At 45.8% G+C, this 24,608-nt stretch overlaps 1 protein-coding gene across 2 annotated transcripts in view; it reads left to right on the top strand.

Annotated features, from left to right (window-relative positions):
* The window catches only part of CTDSP1 (CTD small phosphatase 1), a 65,761-nt gene extending 41,945 nt beyond the window's left edge, over nt 1-23,816 (top strand). For both annotated transcript variants that reach the window (XM_068246062.1, XM_068246063.1), the window contains exons 2-7: nt 3,716-3,864; nt 11,460-11,558; nt 13,207-13,263; nt 21,774-21,866; nt 22,099-22,284; nt 22,721-23,816. In XM_068246062.1, the coding sequence (XP_068102163.1) occupies nt 3,716-3,864; nt 11,460-11,558; nt 13,207-13,263; nt 21,774-21,866; nt 22,099-22,284; nt 22,721-22,849 (713 nt within the window). In that variant the 3' untranslated portion in view covers nt 22,850-23,816. The remainder of the gene's footprint in view (nt 1-3,715; nt 3,865-11,459; nt 11,559-13,206; nt 13,264-21,773; nt 21,867-22,098; nt 22,285-22,720) is intronic.
* Nucleotides 23,817-24,608: the final 792 nt, after the last annotated feature.

Genomic DNA, 24,608 nt, shown 5'->3' with positions numbered 1-24,608 from the left:
CTGCTGTCTTAGGCCCCTTTGTGTGGGTGTGGCTGGGAGAATTGGGGGAGGAGACACAAACTCAGCTCTCTGCATTAGGGGATCATGTATAGCGGAGCTCTTATTTTACATGCCAACTACACACACTTGAAACCACACAAACTGGAGATCAGTCATTCTGTTTGAATTACAAGAGGTATTTAAAAAGCAAGAGGTTCAGGTGGACATTCATTATTTGAACTCTTAAATATGTTAGACATTTGTTTTGATAAAAACACTAAACAAAAATCTATTAAATACTTCAGCAATCTTTTTTTCTTTTTTTTTCCCTATCGGTATTTCGACGAAACATTGATAAGAACGTCTGTTCTTTTTCAAATGTGGACAAGAGTGGGGGCCGCGTGGGCATGAGAAAGGGTCCACGTGGGTTGGAGAGCAAGGCTATGTGGGCGGGAGAGTGGGGCCGCGTGGGTGGAAGAGTGTGGATAGGTGAGAGGGAGGTCTGTGTGGTTGGGAGTATGGGGGCCGCATGGGAGGGATGGTGGCGCCGCATCTGTGGGAGAGCGGGGCCACGGGGGTGGGAGAGCAGGGCCACGTCGGCGGGAGAGCAAGGGAGAGTGGGGCCGTGTGTGTGTGGGGGGGGGGGGTGTGGACAGGTGAGGGGGATGTCTGTGTGGTCAGGAGAGGGGTCTGTGTGGGCAGGAGTATGGGGGCCATGTGGGAGGAAGAGCAGGGCCGCGTGGGCGGGAGAGTGGGGCAGGGAGTATGGGGGCCGCGTGGGCGGGAGAGTGGGGCAGTGTGGATAGGTGTGGGGGTGGTCTGTGTGGTCGGGAGAGATTGTTGATGTAAAACGGCCCTTGCCCAATTTCCAGACTATGCACTGTACAGGTTCCGATGATAAATAATAATATATTGCTATTCTCATTCTTGTTGTCTGGCTGCAGCAGAGTTGGTTACACAATAGCCTGACATCTGCCTGCCTGCTTAGCTCCCATCCGCCTCCCCCCTTCTGCTTAATGAGATCTTGTTATCTGTAGGCGGATTAAGGTGTGATGATCCCAGCTGATCTCTACAGAAAACGTTAATCTCTGGCTGGCCGTGGCATTGTCACACACACACACAATCGGCAGGTGCTGTCTGTGCGTGCGGAGGGGACTGGGACACAGGAGTCTCGGTGTGAGCTCGCACCACAATAGCCTCCTTTGCCAATTTAGCCCTCCTAATTCCTCCTTGGTGTAAAGCTGGCCATACGCGTTAAGCTTTCCCTGCCCGATACAGGCTCATTTTATCCGGCTGAATCTGATGATCCCGATCTTGTCAGTTGTTGAAATTATTAATTCTACACTAAAAGAGAACTCTGTAGCGGTGCTAAATTTGGTACGGTGTTCTGTGGATGGTGATGTTTGGGTTCTGCAAGATATGCCGATTGGCGTTAAAGAGAGCCAGAGATGAAGCACCCTCTTGTATTTTACCTTATAAATCAGTGGGAACATGACAGTAAACACCTACCCTGCTCTTTGTTTCATTGTTCTCTGTTTAATCTGACTGTTATCACCTCTGATAAGAATTCCCGACTGAGCACTCAGTCTAGCTTTGCTACGGAAAGATTATAGCTGAGTCTGTCTTCTCTGGTGTCTTTTCAAGCCCAAGCCTGCCTTCTTGTGGCTCTGCTATAATGACTCAGCTACAATTATTCCCTGCAAAGCCAGACTGAATGCTCAGTCCAGGATTCTTATCACAGCTGATAACAGACACTTTTAGCAGTGAGGATGAAACGGAGAGCATGGTAAGTGTTTTCTCTAATGTTCCCACTGATATATATGGTAAAATACATGAGGGTACTTCGTCTCTGGGTTACTTTAAGGCCAGATATGTCAATTTTGGTTGTATCTGACCATAACCCCTTTTTCTGTTTGGCCTCAGAATCTTCAAAGTGCGTTTTGACAAAACTCAATCAGACTTAAAGATAAACTGCAGTAAAAATAACAATGCATAAAATTACTTCTCTTCTATATCAGCTACTGATTGGTTCAGTCCGAGGTTAAAATTCTTATTTAAAGTACCCCTGAAATGGAAGGAAAAGATTGCATTAGGCTCATGGTGAGCTGGATTACATAATCCTCAGCCTCCTGTTGTTGCTTCTCGTTGTCTTCGGGTTCCTCCCGTTTCCCATCCACAATTCTCTGTTTGTATTTGACTAGATCCCTCCATTGAATATCCTCCTTAAGTTTCCCCCATTGGTGATGTGCACTTCGTTTCATGTGCGGTTGAGGGGTTGCTCGTTGCCACTCGGGGGCACTCCTGGGAGTCTGGGAATGGAAGGGACCCCCTAAAGTATCTGGAGCCTCATTATTAGGTCACCAAGTCCACCAGTGCCGTAAAGAGTACCTAAAGTGTAAAAGACAGAGCCTGTCCTACCAGGCTCTGTCTGAATGATACAGGATTGGGAGTCTGTAGGGGGCGTGGAGGGGTGTGCATAACTTCTCCCTATCACAACAGAGGCAGTGCATTCCCCCCTGGGTCGACAAAGCTTGACAAAGAAAAGATCAGATAAATTACAGAGACAGTGAAACTAGAAAAGGCTGCAGTAATCCAGTCCACATTAGAACAGGTATAGGAACTTATAGGATAGAAGAAATAAGGCTGAAAATTTTGATACAGAGTCTCTTTAATTCAGGCAGTCAGGTGATCGCTCCTCCCCTATCCTAAATGCGGCTGTGGCGGATTTTTTCGAACCTCAGCCGAGGCTCCAGCCCCCCAATCTGCGTTGCAGCCACGGCCTGCTTGGAAAATCTTTTTTTCGAGCTTTGCCACCCATAGTTGACGGTTTGCTTTTAGTTGCACTACCAAGCACTGGAATGCTACAGGAATAGCTGTTTTCTATGCTAAAGCAATACAAAATAATTACAGTTATTTACAAGTAGAAGCCATTTAGCTCAATGAGCCGTGGAGGAGGTGATTAGCTACACCTGATTGAATTTACAATTATGTTTTAGGAGGGGGATGATCCTTTGTCCATCTCAGTAATTCTATTTATTTATTTTTTTAACTTCTGCTGGGTAAAATATTTTTTTGGTGTGTCTTCAGGTTGCAGAACATCAAAAGGTGATATATTTTTGAAGGGGGTGATTATTTTCTTTATATGACTCTTTATAGTGTATGCTTTGAGTATAGTTCATTCATTTGTATAATGTTAAAGAGAACCCGAGGTGGGTTTGAAGAATATTATCTGCATACAGAGGCTGGATCTGCCTATACAGCCCAGCCTCTGTTGCTATCCCAAACCCCCCTAAGGTCCCCCTGCACTCTGTAATCCCTCATAAATCACAGCCACGCTGCTGACAAACAGCTTGTCAGAGCTGGCTGTGTTTATCTCTATAGTGTCAGTCTGCTGCTCTCCCCGCCTCCTGCAGAACTCCAGTCCCCGCCTGCATCCCTTCCCTCCCTGCTGATTGGAGGGAAGGGATGGGGGCAGGGACCGGAGCTATGCAGGAGGCGAGGGAGCAGCTGAGACTGACACTACGGATGTAAACACAGCCTCACAGCATGGCTGGGATTTATGAGGGATTGCAGAGTGCAGGGGGACCTTAGTGGGGTTTGGGATAGCAACAGAGGCTGGGCTGTATAGGCAGATCCAGCCTCTGTATGCAGATAACATTCTTTAAACACACCTCGGGTTCTCTTTAAGTTCACTGTCCCGTTGGATTGACTGTTGGTTCTTTTCTTTGTCTTGCAGGTGTTCACATCTCCACCTCCTCTAAGAAGCCTCGGAGCAGAAGCATCTTCCACTCCTTGTTCTGCTGCTTGTGTCAGGATAATGCGGAGCCCCTACCGGTGAATAATAATGCCCCCCTCCTGGTGGAGGAAAATGGATCAGTCCCCAAGGTAAGCCAAAATATGTTTTTTTTTTAAATCCCAAAAGACTGGTCATCTGACCTATGGGCAGCTTTTCTAAACCTGTGTATACATTTACTGTATAGTAACAGACTTCACTATGCTCCCTCCTCTCTTTCTGCTGTGTGGTACAATTCCCTCCCCCGGCTGCCATCAGTCCCCACCCACTGCTCTCTGCATTGAAAGTAATTCTAATAATAACTTTGCAACATTTGCCGTGAAAGGGAACAAAAGTATAACTGTCCTGTGCTTGTAGTGAAAGTACTACAAGTCACATCCCACTGCATAGATTTGCCATGGTCCGGCTCTTCCCTGCACACGGCCTCTCCTGCTCATAAGTTTCTCACTTGTTTTTGCTGATAAATTGTTACATTGAGGGGTGGAGGGGGGAGCATATGACCTCCAGGCATGAGGGATGATGGGTGGTTAGGGCTTTCATGGAAGTCTGGAAATGAGGGAGGCTTGTAATTAAATCCCTGTATCCTTGCTGGAGCACTAATTAACTTTTTGGCTATGGAGGTGTTTTGCAACTTGGTTAATTACACATTCCATGGGATCACATGCTTTTGTCGCCATCTTGTGGTGCAAAGAGTGTACTGCATCCTATTTTTGTGCATAATAGTTTGTATACTACTGTATACACACATTTGAATAGCAAGTTAGCTTTTTTTTTACCCGTTTGCTGTATATTAGTTGATGTATATAGCCATACAAATTCCACAGTGATTTATTGAGGCCATAGAACCTCGTTGCCTGATGATGGACCTAATTTAAGTGGACCTGTAGGTGAAGAAAGTGCCCCTGCGCAGAACGCTATTGCGGACGGGAATGTGAAGGATAAGCGTGGCCAGGGCCATGGAGGTGCAGTGGCTCGCTGACTGCCAGTTAGCAAAACCGAAACTGAGCCGTGGCGGGGGAACGGAGGATCGTTGAGGACCAGGCCAGCATGGGACAGGATGGCTGCAGGGGGCTGGTGGAAGCCCCAGGTAAGTGAAACTCTTTCTTTGTCTTTAGTTTTCCTTTAAAGAAAACCGGTATTGAGAAATACCTACTCACCTCGGGTGGGGGAAGCCTATTGAGACTTCCCCCGTCCTCCTCGGTCCCGCGGCGGCGGTGATAAAGCTCTCCGAACAGCGGGGATGTAAATATTTACCTTCCCGGCTCCAGCGCAGGCGCAGTATCGGCTCTCCGCTCAGAGATAGGCGGAAATAGCCAATCGCTGTCGGCCCACCCTACATCGCAGGTGCAAGTCTCCTGCACCTGCACAGTAGAGCGGACCCGACAGAGATTGGGTATTTCCGCCTATCTCCGTGCTGAGAGCCGCAACAGCGCCCCCACTGGAGCCAGGCAAGGTAAATATAGCAAGCCTTGTCAGGCTTGTGGAGGGAGGATTGCGGGACACTTCGGGGGAGCCAGCGCTGGACTGCCTGCAGCTACAGGGGAGGGGGAAGCCTCATTGGGACCCTGAGACTTCCCCCTCCCGAGGTGAGTATCCCCCAGGGGACCTTTTTTTAAAAAACAGGTTCTCTTTAATGAACACCTGAAGTGAGACGGATATAGAAGCTTCCATATTTTTTACCTATTAATACCAGTTGCCAGGTGTCCTCCTGATCTCTTTGGCTGCACGTGTATCTGAATCACACACCTGAAACAAACATGCAGCTATTCCAGTCAGAGCTCAGGGCCTATAGCTTTAAATATTAGAGGCCGAGGATCAGCAGGACTGCCAGGCAATGTGCATTGTTTAAAGTGGACCTGAAGATTGGGGCTTCTTCCAGCCCCCCCTGCAGCCATCCTGCCCCTTCGCCGGAAGATCCTCCGATCCCCCCGCTGCAGCTCTGTTTCTTCACCGCCGACTTACAAGTCAAGGGCCACTGTGCTCGCGAATCCTCGTTAGCACTCCCATGGCCGGGAGCATCCTGCGCAGGAACACTATGAGAAAATCTCTGCTGCGCCTGCGTAGGAAACTTCCGGCGACGAGCGCGCGAACAAGGACGTGCGCGGCCGGGGCACAGTGAACAGCGACTGGGGGAAGAGAAAGTGAGCTGCAGCAGGGGACTGGAGGACCGTTTTAGGTATGCGCGGGCACAGGACGGCTGCGGGGGGCTGGTTGAAGCCCCAGGTAAGCAAAACCTTTTTTTCTATAAGCAATCTTTAGGTCCAAGATACAGGTTTCTGAAAGCGCTCTTTAGCAGAGTCTATATAGTCCAAGCGTTGCAAATAGTTCTTATCTTCACTTCAATACATATAATCCTCTCACCAGATGTTGTTGCTGATTATATTATAGATCAGCAATGACAGCATTAGTTGATGTCTCAAACTCCACCAGAATCCGCGTTCTCCAAGATGTGAATCACCTCAAAGAAATGTATATAGTGTAATACAGTCACATGTAGTGTGGCAATCACCGTGCACTAACACACTGTGTATGCTTCCACCCCACGCTTATGAGCAAATTGTACGCTCACCAGATATCTAGGCTGACCGCATAGACCAGCTAGTGCGCTTGTAATTGGTTGGTCTCTCCTATAGACGTGTAAGCGCTGCCCTCACTCCACTGCGATGTATCCAAGTTACTATGGACTCAAATCAATAGAACAAACATAGCGTAATCCAGTACACGATATACAAATCCACTCCTTCACCCCAGTGCAAAACAGCGGATCACCAGTGCTCCTACGCATGCATATAGTAACAAGTTGCGCTCACCGCATAGAATGGCTGACCTCAAGGCGACCAGCAATAGCGTTTTATGTATAATCTTCTATGGACGCTGCCATATACAAGAACTGGTTTCCTCCTTAAACTCAAACAAACGTTTGCATAGTGTTATACTGTTTTATTTGCATAAAAAAGTTTAGAAATTGCACTCACAAGGATAAAAATGATATGTGCATATCTCAATCAAAGTCCCAGGCTCACCGCCGCTGCAGTTTGTAGATGCGTCTAACCCGTCTGCCGTGGCATCCTCCTTAAACTCAAACGTTTGACTGTATTACGCTATGTTTGTTCCATATACATTTCATTGAAGTGATTCACATCTTGGAGAACGGGGATTCTGGTGGAGATTGAGACATCGGAAGAAGCCAAGGGCAAGGAAGAAAAAAGGCGCTGCTCCCCTACTCTACCCTTCCAATTAAACAGCTGCCTAGTTCTCAGGGTATGGGGTATCCCCTTATCCTGATGAAGATGGTCGATAACCATTGAAACATGTCGATGTAAAGAGGGGTTTCTTGCTGACTCAAGAATCTGTTTCCACAACTTGATACACAGTACATAAGTACGCTATACGCAGCCTGCCTATATACGCTTTGAAAGCAGGAACTGTACCGGAACGCAGAGTGGAACATAGAGTGGAACGCAGAAACCTGGAAGGGAAATGACGTCACTCCCAGCTAGCCAACTATCCGGAAGCCGCACAGCCAGAACGAGCGGAGCCGCGAAGAGACTAGAGGCGGACGCTTCACCGGCGGAAGCGGCGGGACATAGCTAGAGGAGACCCTGACCTGCGAGGCTACCGGCCGGAGCCCGCAGGGAACATCAAAGTTGCGAGACACGTAAGTGACTGTGAACGCGCCCCGCGCTGGAGGGGAGGGGGTTGACCCACGGAAGGGAGTGTATATTAGCAAGATCTGTTGAACATATACATCTACATTGAAAGGGGAGATATACATTCCTTCTGGGGACTTTGCATGGAATAGGTTTTAGAAGAAACTCAGGTGGCTACATTGTATGTATGGAAATGTGCGTATGGATATATGAGGGGCTTATTGTCTAAGCTACATGAGATATATGAAGGAGTATGTAAAAGTGTTACCTACTTCCTGTCAGAAATCCTGAGGAATTTTATGACCTGATTTTTTATGATTTTATCTTTTAATATATATTTTATAAGGAGAATAAAGATCTAAACATATAGCAGTTTAGATAATAGCGCTGTTCTCTTTCTTTTATTTCGGAGTTTGAGACATCAACTAATGCTGTCATTGCTGATCTATAATATAATCAGCAATAACATCTGGTGAGAGGATTATATGTATTGAAGTGAAGATAAGAACTATTTGCAACGCTTGGACTATATAGACTCTGCTAAAGTGCGCTTTCAGAAACCTGTATCTTCTACCTAATTAGGGTGCTTATACCTCCCATATCTGAAGCGATCCAGGTCTATTCAACGGGTTTGTCCTATTTTGGGTGGGTCTGCCCAGGGAGGAGCGCTCTATCCACTGTGTACAGAAATCTTCAGGTCCACTTTGAAAGGAAATGCATATGTCAGCCTCCATATCCCACTCATTTCAGGTGTGCTTTAACCACCCTGGAGGTAATGACGAGCCTGGCTCGTCCAGCAGAAACATGCTGAAAGTGGTAATGACGAGCTGGGCTCGTCAATACTGCCAGGGAGATTTCCTGTTTCTCTGCACCGCCGGCTCCACTTTTCCCTCATCAGAGGGATTCCCCAGAGTGGCTGGATGCCTGTCAGCACGCTGTGGGTAGCGATCTGTGCTACCCCCAGCGTGCAGAACTAGCATCCAGCCACTCTGGGGAATCCCTGTGCAGCCGGCAGGCAGAGAAAGTGCGTGCGGGCAGGGATTCCCCCTTCTGTGCGGAGGGGGTGGCCGGGTGTCTCCCTTCTGTGCAGGGGGGGAGATCCCCCTTCTATGCGGGCTGGTGGCCTGATGTCTCCCTTCTGTGCAGGGGGGGAGATCCCCCTTCTATGCGGGCTGGTGGCCGGGTGTCTCCCTTCTGCGCAGGGGGGGGGGAGATCCCCCTTCTATGTGGGCTGTTCGGGGACTCCCCCTTCTGTGTGTGGGGGGGTCCCCTTCTGTGCGGGCTGGCTGGGGGTGGCTCTTCCCTCTTCCTCCCTCCAGATCCCACGTGCATCCCCCGTACCCCCCCCCCTCCTGATCTCCTATCCTCCCCGGTATCCAGCCCTACACTACTCACCCGAGGGCTGTCTCCTGCGCCGGCCGCGATTGGCACCCTCCTCCTCCATCGCTGAAGTCCCGGTCTGTGTAATTACAGTACGCGGCTTGGTGACGTCACCAAGCCTCGTACTGTAGTTACACAGAACCGAGACTTCAGTGATGGAGGAGGAGGGTGCCAATCGCGGCCGGCGCAGGAGACAGCCCTCGGGTGAGTAGTGTAGGGCTGGATACCGGGGAGGATTGGAGATCAGGAGGGGGGGGGGTACGGGGGGATGCACGTGGGATCCGGAGGGAGGAAGAGGGAAGAGCCACCCCCAGCCAGCCCGCACAGAAGGGGACCCCCCCACACACAGAAGGGGGAGTCCCCGAACAGCCCACATAGAAGGGGGATCTCCCCCCCCCCCCCCCCCCTGCGCAGAAGGGAGACACCCGGCCACCAGCCCGCATAGAAGGGGGATCTCCCCCCCCTGCACAGAAGGGAGACACCCGGCCACCAGCCCGCATAGAAGGGGGATCTCCCCCCCTGCACAGAAGGGAGACATCAGGCCACCAGCCCACATAGAAGGGGGATCTCCCCCCCCACCCTGCGCAGAAGGGAGACACCCGGCCACCAGCCCACATAGAAGGGGTATCTCCCCCCCCCACCCTGCGCAGAAGGGAGACACCCGGCCACCAGCCCACATAGAAGGGGGATCTCCCCCCCCACCCTGCGCAGAAGGGAGACACCCGGCCACCAGCCCGCATAGAAGGGGGATTTCCCCCCCCCCCCCTGCGCAGAAGGGGGAATCCCCGACCAGCCACCAGCCCACAAGGAAGAGGGACCCCCCCCCCCCCTCCCCTGCACAGAAGCCGCCGCAGGAGACAGCCCTCGGGTTAGTAAATCGGGGCTGGAGGAGACTGGGGGGGGGGGGCGAGGGGGGACACCTGGCTACCTATACATCTGGCTAAATAACTGGCTACCTATACATCTGGTAAAACATCTGGCTACCTATACTTCTGGCTAAATAACTGGCTACCTATACATCTGGTAAAACATCTGGCTACCTATACTTCTGGCTAAATATCTGCCTACCTATACATCTGGTAAAACATCTCGCTACCTATACATCTGGCTAAATAACTGGCTACCTATACATCTGGTAAAACATCTGGCTACCTATACATCTGGCTAAATAACTGGCTACCTATACATCTGGTAAAACATCTGGCTACCTATACTTCTGGCTAAATATCTGCCTACCTATACATCTGGTAAAACATCTCGCTACCTATACATCTGGCTAAATAACTGGCTACCTATACATCTGGTAAAACATCTGGCTACCTATACATCTGGCTAAATAACTGGCTACCTATACATCTGGTAAAACATCTGGCTACCTATACTTCTGGCTAAATATCTGCCTACCTATACATCTGATCCCTCGTTGCGTACCTCTGATAGCTTCCTCGGTGCCTTCTTCCATGTCCCTTGGCAGATTTTGCTTCATGTCCCCCGGCGATCAGCGTTGATGACACCAGGGTCACACAGTGTCATCAACATCTCACAGTAAACACTTTTTTTTTATTTTAATTTAATACAATATCCTGTATTGAATTCAATATTTAAAAAAAATGATTGCAAAAAAAAAAAAAAGGTTGACAATTATTGGAAATTAATTGAACCACTTTTTGCACGGAAATCCTGGGGAAATAGAACGCCAGGGAGGCTACAGGGACTCTCATGAGCATGCCTTTAAGCCAGACGACTTCCAACAAAGTCGTGCTATGACCCCTCTTGATGAGCCTCTTGCAATGGCCATGCGTGTCACTTCCTCTTCCTGCTTCATTCAGTGATGCACTTCTCTAACAGAGAAGATGGGGGTGACCCGGTAGTTATAATATAGCCAAGATGGCAGCCACGATATTTAAATTGAAATCGAACGAAAACTATTTGGTGTAGAATGGCGATTAAGGCGTCAAATGAAAGAGGAGAGCACAAGCTACAGACAGGTATGCATCTTTAAAGAGAAGCTCCGACCAAGAATTGAACTTTATCGCAATCAGTAGCTGATACCCCCTTTTACATGAGAAATCTATTCCTTTTCACAAACAGACCATCAGGGGGCGCTGTATGGCTGATATTGTGGTGAAACCCCTCCCACAAGAAATTCTGAGTACGTACTCTTGGCAGTTTGCTGTCTGTGAACCCTGTTGCATTGTGGGAAATAGCTGTTTACAGCTGTTTCCAACTACCAAAACAGCAAGCAGCAGCTACATCACCTGCCAGCAGTAAAAATGTCACCATGTAATAAATGTCAGAATATAAATCAGTGATTTAAAATATTTTACAATTGGCAAACACTGACTAAATAATTTATACATAATTATTGTAAAAATGAAGCACTTTTTTTATTACATTATTTTCACTGGAGTTCCTCTTTAAGTACTTTGCTGTACTGGTCAGAGTCTTAAAGGCATGTCCATGAGAGGTTCTCGGAGTCCCTTTAAGTCTGACTTGTTGCAAACATGGAGACACCGTGAGGGATTTTCCTCTTCTACAAGAAATACGAGTCATTTTCTGACAATGTATTGTGTTTTTTTGTTTACTTATGCTTCGTTCTCAGTAATGTTCTTTTTAACCCCTGCAAAAAGATATATTATGTCTTGTCTTTTTTACAGGTAACTAAATACCTTCTGCCCGAGGCAAAGCCGCAGGACTCCGGCAAGATCTGTGTGGTCATCGACCTGGATGAAACTTTAGTTCATAGTTCGTTCAAGGTGAGTTGTGCTGCCTTATGGCCTGCAAAGGGGTACCAGAGTGACCCAAATGTAGCCTGAGCCATATAGTCTGAGCACATAGTGATAAAGCATGTACAATGACATTGCGCATGGTAATCGTGCTGCATTGTACAGAGTGGTGTAAACCCAAATGCAAACCTAGTGCATTCCAGGGCTGTGGAGTCTGTACAAAAATCATCTGGTTCCAACTCCTCATTTTATTAAACTTCAGACTCCAACTCCAGGTAACCAAAATGGCTCCGACTCCTGGACTCCACAGCCCTGGTGCATTCTGCAGTCTTTTACTGCTTTTGTGATTCGGTTAAATTGGACCTGAACTCAGAACTTCCTCTCTGCTCTAAAAGATACGCAACAACATAACCTTTACAAAAAAAAAAATCTTTGTTACAGCTGATACAAATCCTTCAATAAATCTGCAGTGTGTCTACTTCCTACTTTCGTAGAAGCAGACATACGGTTAACCTCCTGTGTTTACAAATTAGCTGCTCTGCCTGAGGCAGCCAGCTGACACAGCCGAGAGACCAAATTACAGTTGTGATTAGACACAAATGAGGGGGAATTAAACAGGCTAAATTCATTAAATACATACAGGGTGCATTTCTCTGTTTTCCGTCTGTCTTGTGCAAGAGTTCAGGTCCACTTTGAATGCATAGTAGGGCATGACAAACTCAGTGATACGCGATTTACTATGCGATCTCCAATTTGAAAAAATTCCAAGGTGCATTTTTCACATAGGGAAACCCAATCGTGCCCACTGATCGCGCCTATAGTTGCGGCAAAATGCAGGGTCGAAAGCATGAAAATCGTGATCACAGCATTCCGCAGTCTCAATTTTTAATGTAGAAGGGCTCTTATTTGCTTTAATATATTATGTGTTGAGTTCAGTTGAAAACTTTTGAGCAATTAGTTGTAAATCAGGGGTCAGGAACCTTTTTGGCTGAGAGAGACATAAACGCCACATATTTTAAAATGTATTTCCGTGAGAGTCATACAATATGTTTCAAACTGGAATAGAGCGCATGCGCGGCAGAGGGCTGTCCCTGTTGCCATGGTTATGTGTATACAGCTGATCTGGCAGGCAGTAGAAGTGTCAGACATGTCTTCAGCAACATCAGCAATTTCCCCGAGAGCCAGACAGGAGAAATACCGACTAACAGCTTGTACAATTAGCTAGCTGACTTTGGGGGTTGATTCACTTTATAGAACGAGATCCATACACTTTGGCTCAATAGGCTGCCTGTCAAGTGACAGGCAGCCTATTGGGCCAATCAAAGTCACTTGACCTGACAGGGTCCAGAGTGGGACAATTGGAGCAGCTGTTCCTTTTGGGGTAGCACGAGTAAGTTAGTAGTGCATGCTACAGCAGTAGCGTGACTATTTGAAAATGTTACTTGCGCTGCTTGAGCAGTGTAGCTCAGTGAATCCACCCCTACTGATTTGTATGTGATCCAGATGTAGCCATCAAAAGAGTCACATCTGGCTCCCTAGCCATAGGTTCCCTACCCCTGTTGTAGAGAATGGCACTTCTGCCCCCTGGTGGGCAATATTATTTACTGCGTGTGAGATTGTGCCAGTTTTTTTTTCTTTTTCTCATTTGCTGACTGCTTTTCCTTGTTTCACTTTCCAGCCAGTCAACAATGCTGATTTTATCATTCCTGTAGAGATCGATGGGACTGTTCATCAGGTAAACAAATGAGTTATTTCCCCTCCGTATTACTTTGTCTCTTTTACAGGCATCTAGCTGGGATGTTAAAGGGACACTATCATCTGATATAATTGCATTTTTATACCTTATTATCATTTGTTATATCTGCTATAAGGTGCCCACACTCAATAATTGAGTACAGAAAAATTGAAAGAGTTTTCACGACAATTCAATAAAAACGATCGATTGTGCAGAGAGACTGAATTTTTTTTTAATTCGAGCAAGAAATCTGATCAAAGTCGATGGGGAATAGCTGATTCTTCTGTACAATCTGTCAGAAAATGGAATGGTATAGGATAGGTTGTCAGTTTCCTCATTTATAAGTTTTCAATCTTTTTTTTTTTATAATTTATAAAAACTTAGCACAAGTGCGATACATTGGTTACAGGAAAAAATGATCTATCTGCGCCTTACTGACAAAATTCCTCAGTTTCCAAAATTATAAAGGTTTTTATTATTTATATTCCAATAAAAACAGTCAAATTTATTCGGACATATGTCTCCCAGACTGATTTTCAGAGATCAGCTGACCTCACCACACTCCAGACTTCCATACACACTGCCACACTCACAGCCTCGGATGGTAAACACCCCCGTACCGAAAAGCCAGCCTAAGCCGCCCGTGATCAATCAGGGGATCCCCCACCTCAGCTACAATTTATGACAGATTGCAGGCCTGCTCTTAATAGAATGTGGCGTGGATAACAGTCCGTTCCAGATCAAACGCTCTTAAAACGCTATATAAACGCTGCATAAAATCCCACAAAAAAGTCCAGCAAATCTTAGTTTCCAATGCTGCAAAAGGTTTCTTCATGCACTTATATATTAATTAATCAATGACCGTAGGTGAACAAGTTCATAGCAGTGATCTGCTCCGCTTAATGCGTGTTACTTAAAGTGAACCAGAGACGAAGCACCCTCATGTATTTTACCATAGAAATCAGTGGGAACATTAGAGAAAACACCTACCCTGCCCTCTGTTTCATCCTCACTGCTAAAAGTGTCTGTTATCTAGCTGAGATAAGAATCCCGGACTGTGCATTGAGTCTGGCTTTGCTATAATGACTCAGCTATAATGATTTCTGAGCAAAGCCAGCAGGGGGCAGGCTTGGACTTGAAAAGACACAAAAGAACACAGTCTAAGCTATAATCTTTCTGTAGCAAAGCCAGCCGACTGCTTAAGCAGGCCATACACTGGCTCGATTCACGGCCGTTTCGACAGCAGATCCGATCCTGGGATCGGATCTGCTGCCAATCGCTTGCGCTAAACGCACCCGCCGATCCGATTCCCTCCCGAAATCGGATCGGACCGTCGATCGCGCCGTGCGGGAAATTACCCTCGATCGCCCGGCGGTAGGAGCGCGTCGCTTGCGGCGTACGATTCGGGCCCGATCCGAGCATGTATACATTACCTGAAGCTGGCTCCGGGGTCCTCTTCTCCTCGCTGCACCGCATTTCCGCATGTCCCAGTGTACGCTTATACTTCCTGTGTCACTCCGGTGACCAGGAAGTTGAAATAGAGGGCGCTCTATTTGAACTTCCTGGTCACGGAGTAACACAGGAAGCGCCGGGATGGAGCAAGAACAGCGGTGCGGGGTGCAGTGCGGAGAAGACGCCCGGGAGCCAGCCTCAGGTAATGTATACGGGGGGGGGGACAGGCGGCAGGAGCAGCTGAACAGATTGTGATCGGTTTCAGGCTGAAATCGATTCACAATCTGTTTGCAGTAAAGGCAGCCATACGATCCCTATCTGATCAGATTCGATCAGATAGGGATCTGTCAGCTGGTCGATCTAATGGCACATCGACCAGTGTATGGCCACCTTTAGTCGGGATTCTTATCTTAGAGGTGATAACAGGCAAATTAAACAGAGAACAATGTAACAAAGAGCAGATTAGGTGTTTACTGTCATGTTCCCACTGATTTATAAGGTAAAATACATGAGGGTGCTTCATCTCTGGTTCTCTTTAAGGACTCACGTCTCCCTTGATGGAAAAGGCTGGAGGGTTGTTTCAATCCCAGCTGATCCGGAGAGTCTTTGTATGAGAGTCTTTTAGCGTGGCTCTACGAGCTCTCTAGTCCCGGCCGGAGACACCTGGGAGCTCGGAGCCGCTTGATGGTTTGGCGGTGATACTTTCCGTGGTCGGGAAATCTCCGGGTGACGTCACCTCACTTGTCCGCCAATCAGGGCCTTGATTGGCGGACAAGTGAGGTGACGTCACCCGGAAATTTCCCGACCACGGAAAGTATCACCGCCAAACCATCAAGCGGCTCCGAGCTCCCAGGTGTCTCCGGCCAGGACTAGAGAGCTCGTAGAGCCACGCTAAAAGACTCTCATACAAAGACTCTCCGGATCAGCTGGGATTGAAACAACCCTCCAGCCTTTTCCATCAAGGGAGACGTGAGTCCTTAAGTAACACGCATTAAGCGGAGCAGATCACTGCTATGAACTTGTTCACCTACGGTCATTGATTAATTAATATATAAGTGCATGAAGAAACCTTTTGCAGCATTGGAAACTAAGATTTGCTGGACTTTTTTGTGGGATTTTATGCAGCGTTTATATAGCGTTTTAAGAGCGTTTGATCTGGAACGGACTGTTATCCACGCCACATTCTATTAAGAGCAGGCCTGCAATCTGTCATAAATTGTAGCTGAGGTGGGGGATCCCCTGATTGATCACGGGCGGCTTAGGCTGGCTTTTCGGTACGGGGGTGTTTACCACCCGAGGCTGTGAGTGTGGCAGTGTGTATGGAAGTCTGGAGTGTGGTGAGGTCAGCTGATCTCTGAAAATCAGTCTGGGAGACATATGTCCAAATAAATTTGACTGTTTTTATTGGAATATAAATAATAAAAACCTTTATAATTTTGGAAACTGAGGAATTTTGTCAGTAAGGCGCAGATAGATCATTTTTTCCTGTTTTATAATCGATGAGGTTTGAGCAAACCTTATAGATCTCTCTGCAGCCTACAATTATAGGAGGGATCAAGCGCCACAGTCATCCTATCAACGATACATTGGTTAGTTTTTTTCAAATGTTGCAATCAGTCAGAGAAAATTGACTCTAATTCTTGAATTGAAAATAAATATAACAATTGTAATATTTGTGGCCCCCTTTAAAGATAGACTGAAGCCTCCGAAAATGACCCTTTTTTTAGCCAGTCCTGTTAAAGGGGCACTACAGCGAAAAACTGTAAAATATAGACTATAGACTATTCCATCTCTTCATAGGGGATTCTCAGCAAGTCTTTTATTCTTTATAAAGATATTCCCTAAAAAGGATTTAAACAATGATGCTGGCCAGCCTCCCTGCTCACTACACAGTTTTTTTGGCAGTTGGACAGAGCAACTGTCATTCACTAAGTGCTTTTGAAAATAAATATATCCCTGAGAATCCCCTATAAATAGATGGACTAGTCCATAACCTGTCGCTTCTGTCAGATTTCTACTACCTACTGTAAGTGACAGCAACATAGGAGAAAAGTAAATTATGGCTCATTTTACTCTGGAAAAAAACATCCTTCTTATTTGTATAGGTTTGCACATATTTTAAATTTTACAGTTTTTTGTTGTAGTGCCCCTTTAAGCATTAATGGCTTAGCTGAAACGCCGCTATCCCGCGGCAAAACAAGGCTTTAATCACCCCAAATTGCGGGGCTCCTTCCTGTTGGAGGCAGAGCTTTGAGCCGCAGCTCTGCCTCCATTCGCGTCAGTCTCCCTCGGATCTCCACCTTCTCCCACCCCTCTCAGTTCTCTTTCACTGAGAGGGGCGGGGGGGAGGCGGAGATCCACGGGAGATTGACGCGCATGGAGTCAGAGCTGCGGCTCAAAGCTCTGCCTCCCCGGGCAGCAAAATCCACGAACAGGAAAGACATGGATTTTCACCCCGGTATTTGGGGGGTGAATAAAGCCTCATTTTGCCACGGGATAGCAGCGGTTCAGCTAACCCATTAATGCTTAACAGGAGTGGCTAAAATAAAGGGTAATTTTCGGAGGCTTCCGAGTCTCTTTAAAGGGAACCAGAGACAAAAGCACCCTCATGTATTTTACCATATATATATCAATGGGAACATGACAGTAAACACCTACCCTGCTCTCTGTTTCATTCTTCTCTGCTTAATCTGCCTGTTATCAGCTCTGATATGAATCCCCGACTGAGCACTCAGTCTAGCTTTGCCCAGAATGATTATAACTGAGTCAGTCTTCCGTGATGTATTTTCAAGCCCAACCCTGCCCCCTTGTGACTCTGCTTTGCTGCTTCGAGGATAAATAGCAGGAAAGCAGAGCCACAAGGGGCAGGCTTGGGCTTGAAAAGACACCACAGAAGACTGACTCAGCTATAATCATTCCGGGAAAAGCCAGACTGAATGCTCAGTCGGGGATTCTCATCAGGGCTGATAACAGGCAGATTTAGCAAAGAAGAATGAAACAGAGAGCAGGGTAGGTGTTTACTGTCATGTTCCCATTGATCTATATGGTAAAATACATGAGGGTGCTTTGTCTCTGGTTCTCTTTAAGCTGATCATTTCTTCACACAGGTTTGCTTTAGGGTCTTTAGGTTCAAAAATACCCATAGGTAAAGGTTTTGTTATTAACCCATTAGCATCTCGTTTGAGATAAGTGACCTCAGCCGGCAGAACTCATTGTGCTGTAAATTCTTAGAATGCTTTTATCTCTCTCTACTAGCAGAAAATATAGGAACTGAAAGCAGAAGTCCTCTGTTATTGCCTCACACTGCCCCCTAGTGACAAGTGGCCATTAATACACATTACAGCAGTGCTAATTAGAGCAAGGAAATGTAATAAATGTGCTAAAATAAAATTGGCCTGGAGCACTTGGAAGCCTCTAAATAAATTGGCTGCTAAAGGGTTAATACAGAGTTAGACCTGCAGAAAAGCAACAATACACTATTTGTGAAATGTTATTTCCATTATTTTGAGGGTAGTGTCTCTATAAGTCAGCGCTTGTTGATCATCCTGGGATTCCGTGTAGAAGCTCCTCCTCTGGGCTGGTTCGGGATTCAAGTAATCCAGGATAGGCTGTTTCTGCTGCTCTCAGCCTATTCTTGATTACTTGCGTCCTGAGCAGTCCACACTCATCGAGATCCTCCTACAAGACGCAGTCTGGTGTCCGCCTCTCCGAACAAGTCCCTAAAGTTTGTATCCTGTTATATATTGTTTAAGGAGCTCTTATTGCACCACTGTAACCATTTTCAGTTCTTATGGTACCATAAAAGGATATGGTATGGCTTATTTTGTTCGACCTAGTTTTCTATTTACATTTGTTTTATACAGAAAAGGATAAAAAAATAAAAAAAAATAAAAAAAAAAAATTCAGTGTGAAAAAAGGGAGGAGGGATGTCAACCAAGATTTAAACGTGTTTGTGGTCTTAAAGGACACCTGAAGTACAATCTGGTCCCTGGATACATGAAGGACTTGCTGAAGCTGCACCACACCTCTCACAACCTCAGATCAGCAAGCTCTATAAACTTGGTCACTCCCAGAGTGCACCTCAAAAAATCTGGAGGCAGAGCCTTCTGTCATGCTGCCCCTACTCTTTGGAACTCCCTACCACACCCAGTAAAGACAGCACCATCCCTGGAGCTATTCAAATCCATTCCAGACTGAAAAGCCACCTGTTTAGCCTGGCATTTCCGGACTTATAAAATTCCTCCTCTGTACCACAATGGTCGGAGGTATGCTTATGCGCTTTGAGTCCTACGGGAGAAAAGCGCTTTACAAATGTTATTTGTTGTTGTTGTTGAAGTGAGAGGGATTTGGAGGCTGGCATATTTATTTCCTTTTAATCAATACCAGTTTCCTGGCAGTCCTACTGATCTTCTGGCTTCAGTAGTGTCTGAATCACGCACCTGAAAACAGCATGCTGTTACGCCTGTTAAACTTGTATGCTTGTTTAGGGTCCATGGCTAAAGGTATTAGAAGCAGAGGATCATCAGGACCGCCAGGCAATTTGCATTATCTAAAAGAAAATCTATGAGTCAGCCTCCATATCCTGCCCAGTTCAGGTGTCCTTTAACCTCCCTGGCGGTAATGTGGAGCTGAGCTCGGGCTAGCCGCTGGGAGCTTTATGCAGAGTATAGCGGGCAGCGCTGGGCATTTTTACTCACCTCCCGCAGGATCCATACGTCGGTAGCCATTCTCCTTCCTGTATTCGGAGGCTCTGAATCACTCTGGTGAGATCGCCATCATTGATCTCACTACAGAGTTACAGCGTCACCCGGTGGATGGAGGTAAAATTGCAGCGCTGGAGCCCGGGGAGGTGCGTGAGAGCAGGGGCTGCTGCTGGCTTCCTGGCAGCATGATTGTTTCCTGATTTTAGGGTCAATTTCCGATTGACTTTTTGGTCATTTTTCCGTTCACTTCTATGAACAATCGATCGGAAATCGAAGTGGACATGTTGGAAATAATTGATCTGACAGGAAATCTGTCAGAAAATTGCATTGTGTGTACCTAGCATTAGGGATGAACCACACTTCAGAGCACTTTCCGATCTAACAGCGCTGCATTTGCGGTTTTGAAAAAACGCTCCCATTGACCTGCATTAAAATCACGGTTAAATCGCTGCGATCATGATTTGTCAAGAAAATGAAAAAGTGAGCGCAAACGCAGTCCAAAAGGTAATTTCATCTTTATTATACAAAAAAATACAAAAGGTTTAGGAAATTTTTGATCATAAATTGAACTTCATAGAAATCCCATCCTATAAAATAAAACCTGTGTCCCTGCATCTTCATCTGACCCTGTGTCCGTGCCTTTTTTTCCCAGCGCACATGCGTGGCACGCGGGCTCATGTTGGACAGTACAAGAGGACAGGAGCAAGGGAACAGGCGTGTGCGCGCATACACATCATGGGCATGCGCATCATGGCCATATGCACGCTGATCGTATAGACGTTGCGAGAGATGGTTGTGGTGTGAAGGGCGTAGCGGCTGAGCCCTAGTACCTGTTTTTAAACGGGCGGGCTTAGTACTAGTATACCATAATAGCTTAACCACTTAAAGAGAATCTGTACTCTAGAATTCTTACAATAAAAAGCATACCATTCTATTCATTATGTTCTCCTGGGCCCTTCTGTGCTGTTTCTGCCACTTCCTGCTGCAATCCCGGCTTGTAATTGCCAGTTTTAGGCAGGGTTTACAAACAAGACATGGCATGTGACAGGCTGAGAGGAGCTCACTCTGTGACTCATACAGAGCCTGCAGGGGCGTGGAGAGGGTGTGTATAGCTTCTATCCTATCACAAGCAGACCATCACATTCCTGCCTGGGTGCCTGAGCCCGACAAAGCCGTCAGAGGAAAGAAGATTAGATTATATAACAGAGATAATACAGCCACTGTGCAACTAGGAAAGGCTGCAGTAAGACAGACCACATTAGAACAGGTATAGGAACTTATAGGATAGAAGAAATAAGGCTGAACATTTTGTTACAGAGTCTCTTTAAGTCACATATAGTACTTATGACTATAGTCGTCCAGATAGAAGCTCCTCAAGTCTAACCCGTGTTACTGTTCGTTCCCAGCAGCGTTTACATGGCATGATTGGTGAAGGGGAACAAGTGTTCCCCAAGCCAATCTCAGTGCCTGGAAAGAACCGGAAAAAAAACCATAAATAGTTGCCTTAGGGACTCAGCTTTTTTTTTTGTTATATTTAGGTCATGAGGGTATATTACTGTTATTTTAGTAAATAAAGGCTTGTAATTATTCACTGCGTGCAAAAAAAAAAAAAAAAAAAAATCAGAAGAAAGAAAAACACCTTTATTTCAAAATAATACATTGTTGCCATACATTTTACTAGGGAAATCATTTAAATGTTGTGCTAGCCGGAACTGATGGGCAAATAAAATGAGTGGGTTTTATTTAAGCATTGCTTATTTTACAACTATAGGAAGTGGAATTGGAGATTTTTTTTTCTTGTTTTTCCTTATAAAATGCATACAAAATAGAGTAATTACTGGAAACAAGTACTGGCCACAAAAAGCCTAATTTGTAGCTAAAAAAACAAACAAGATATAGATTATTTAGGTGTGAGAAGCAATGATAAAAGTTATGGCCAAATGAATAGGAGGGTTGCTGACAGGTGAAAATGGCTCTTGGTGGAAAGGGCAAAATGGCCTGTGGGCTGAAGTGGTTAAACTGGTGTATCAAAATGTCAGGTCAATCAATTCTCCATGAGGATCATATATGGTAAAAAGGATGGCTTGGAGTAGTTTAAAAAATATTCAGACTGTTTCGACTCTGAATGTGATGTGTAAGCAGATGGAACGCACCGTAGACCGCATTGGAATACTGCTGGCGGTGGCCAGTTGAGTTAACGCCCTCAGATCTCGTTCTCACCTCTCACACAAAGCAAGATGTTCTCGCTCATCCCTAATGACTAGTTGAAGCTCCCTTCAGTGTTCAGATCTTTGTACAGAAGTCCTTTGTTTTGTCTCTGGTTTTGTAACCGATTTTCCACCTCACCTCCCGCAGGTCTACGTATTAAAGAGGCCCCATGTGGACGAGTTCTTGAGACGGATGGGAGAAATGTTTGAGTGCGTCCTCTTCACTGCCAGCTTGGCCAAGGTGAGGTGTACTTTGTGGGGGTGGTCTCAACTCAGATGGGCCAACTTTGTGGAGCGGTTGTTAAAAATTTTTGGAAAACCTAGATGAAAACTTTCCCAAACGGGAGAGAAGTTGTTGTGTGGTCAGGAGTAGATGAGATGATGAATAACTTCTCACATAAGTGGACTAAAGAATGTTTGTTTACTTTCATTGACCGAGTTTTGTATTCATTTTGACGATTTTGCCTCCGCAGTACGCTGACCCTGTGGCGGACCTGCTGGACAAATGGGGAGCGTTCCGGGCACGCCTTTTCCGGGAATCTTGTGCCTTCCACCGGGGGAATTACGTCAAGGACCTGAGCCGACTGGGGAGGGACCTCAATAAGCTGATCATCATAGACAATTCTCCAGCTTCCTATATCTTCCACCCGGACAATGCGGTAAGAAGGGTTGTCCGCCATCATCACATTTTAGTGTTTGTTGGACTTTCTTGTATTTTATAAAATTATTTGAAAATGTTACTGAGATTTTAAATAATACATTTTAGAGTTGCCTTGAAGCTCCCCTCTGGTGCTGAGTAGAAAGGAGAGAGTTGTGCCTCGTTTGCTTTGCCTTGTTCAGGATCTAGGGCTAAAAGTATTAGAGGCAGAGGTTCAGCAGGGCAGGCAGGCAACTGGTATTGCTTAAAAGGAAATAAATATGGCAGCCTCCATATACCTCCCAGTACAGTTCTCCTTTAAATTTCCCTTGTAAATGGAGCCTGTGGTATACCTTAAATGGGGCCAGTTTGATGGACTCGGATTGCCATAATGTTGAAAATTTGTTCTTCAAACATTTTTCCTTATGTCTTACACCATGCTCTACTTCTCTTTGCAGGTGCCAGTGATATCTTGGTTTGATGACATGTCCGACACCGAGCTCCTAGACCTTCTACCATTCTTTGAAAAGATGAGCAAAGTGGACGACGTCTACAGCATTCTCAAGGAACGCAGGACTTCCAGCTAATGACGCAATGGTTGGTGTTTCTGTACACACCCGGCCCCTCCGGCTTACATCTGACACTGACCTACAGAAGAACAGGAGAGTCCACTTGGCTTCTACAACTGCCACCTCTGTTCCTTTGTGATTAGGCTCTCCTGCTTCCTACATTTACCTATTAAAACCGCAGCGTCAAGAGTTTGTTAGTTCTGTCCTGCCGATCTTTCGATACCAAAATCACAAGTATTTCAAACACTTATTATTGAACATTTCAGCCTACCACAAAGGAATGAGAACCTTTAGCTACTTTATATACTCACAAAGCACACGAAGCCCACAAACTAATAAGGAATGGATATTTGAACTTAGACTTTTTATGCTTTTAAGTTTTTGAAATTTCTTGACTTTAGTCTTTTCCTCCAGAAGAGTTTTCTTATCGATACACGCTCTGTAAATCGAAGAAAACCCTAAACTTGAAGCTGCTCCTGGTATTCTTTTTTGTAATGGCCAATTCAGGAGACCAAAAAGGACACGGATGGTCATCTTCTGCTTTCTGATAGGTTCTCCCAAAAAGTTTCTTTTGAGATGTTCGCAGAGTATTAAAGAACTATTTTTCTCAATAAGAATTTTAGAAGAAAATGTTGAAGTGAAATTAGGACGTAGCTTGTTTCATATCTTTGTTTGGCTGAGTTATCCAGGAATAGCCCATCATCGTCACCGACTACCTTTTTTTTGTGCTGTTGAAATTTGATGTATGATTTATTATGGAGGGATTTGGGGGTGGGGCTGGAACATGCGTTAGGGTGTAGGTTGTGTAAGTGCGGTAGATGACACACTGGGATGATCCCCTATGTGCTGGTCACAGTTTGGGACAGGATTGGAACCTGCGTGTTGGAAGGAGGCTTAAATGACAGCATTGGCAAAAAGATGGCGACATGCAGGCGGCATTACTTTTTGGGTAAAATGCATTTTGCATCATAGTATTTTTGAAAAATAAACAAACAAAAAAAAGCATGAATTTCCTTGAAACAAATACACTATGAGTTACAAGGAGCTGATTTAATTGCAAACATTTTTTTGCAAATTTTCAAAATGATGCTGATATTTTGTCCAGGCACAAAGAATTTTTTTGAATCTTTATATATCTTTCTGTAAGTGTTTTTCATTGGAATCCTTTAAAACCACGGATCTTGTAGGGACCACACGATGTGACGTTGTCCATTTAGAGAGTTCAGTTCCTGTTTAAACTTGAACGTTTTGTAAAACAGTGGTGAGGGGAGGGGATGGTAGAGGTCTTGGGTGGAACAAGGGTGAATAAGTTTCAGACTAAGGCTAGTTCTGGTAATTTTGTGCAAGTTATGAAGATGCGGTTTCTGGAAGCTGGTATGTTCTGTTGGTAGACTGGGACTCACAACTGTGAAACGGAGTAGTTGGACTGGTTTTCAAAGATCTAGAGAGAGAGAAGAGTTAAGTGCCTTCTTCTTAAACGTTCATCACTTCCATCCATGATTGCAGTTGGGGTGCCAAATTATAACTCCGGGGCAATATCTTGTGCAGGTGTCTCCTACAAATCTGGTCAATCCTTTTTAGGACTATGAAGACCATTTTCATGGGTGTACAGGTTACTTGGTTGAATGGTTACACCACCAAAGGTTGAGATTTCAAGTGCCTCATGCCTTAGCTTTGTAACTGGTGAATCTTTAAGCCGGAAAAATGATGGTTTCTGAGGACCTGCTGGGCCTCCATTTTGCATGATTGAGAAGTTCTCTCAAGACTAAACACGTGC

This window comes from Hyperolius riggenbachi, chromosome 7, assembly GCF_040937935.1.
Source record: "Hyperolius riggenbachi isolate aHypRig1 chromosome 7, aHypRig1.pri, whole genome shotgun sequence".
In the NCBI taxonomy this organism is placed as follows: Eukaryota; Metazoa; Chordata; class Amphibia; order Anura; family Hyperoliidae; genus Hyperolius; species Hyperolius riggenbachi.
Note: the sequence above shows the minus strand (reverse complement) of the source record. Positions and strands in the feature narration are given on the sequence as shown.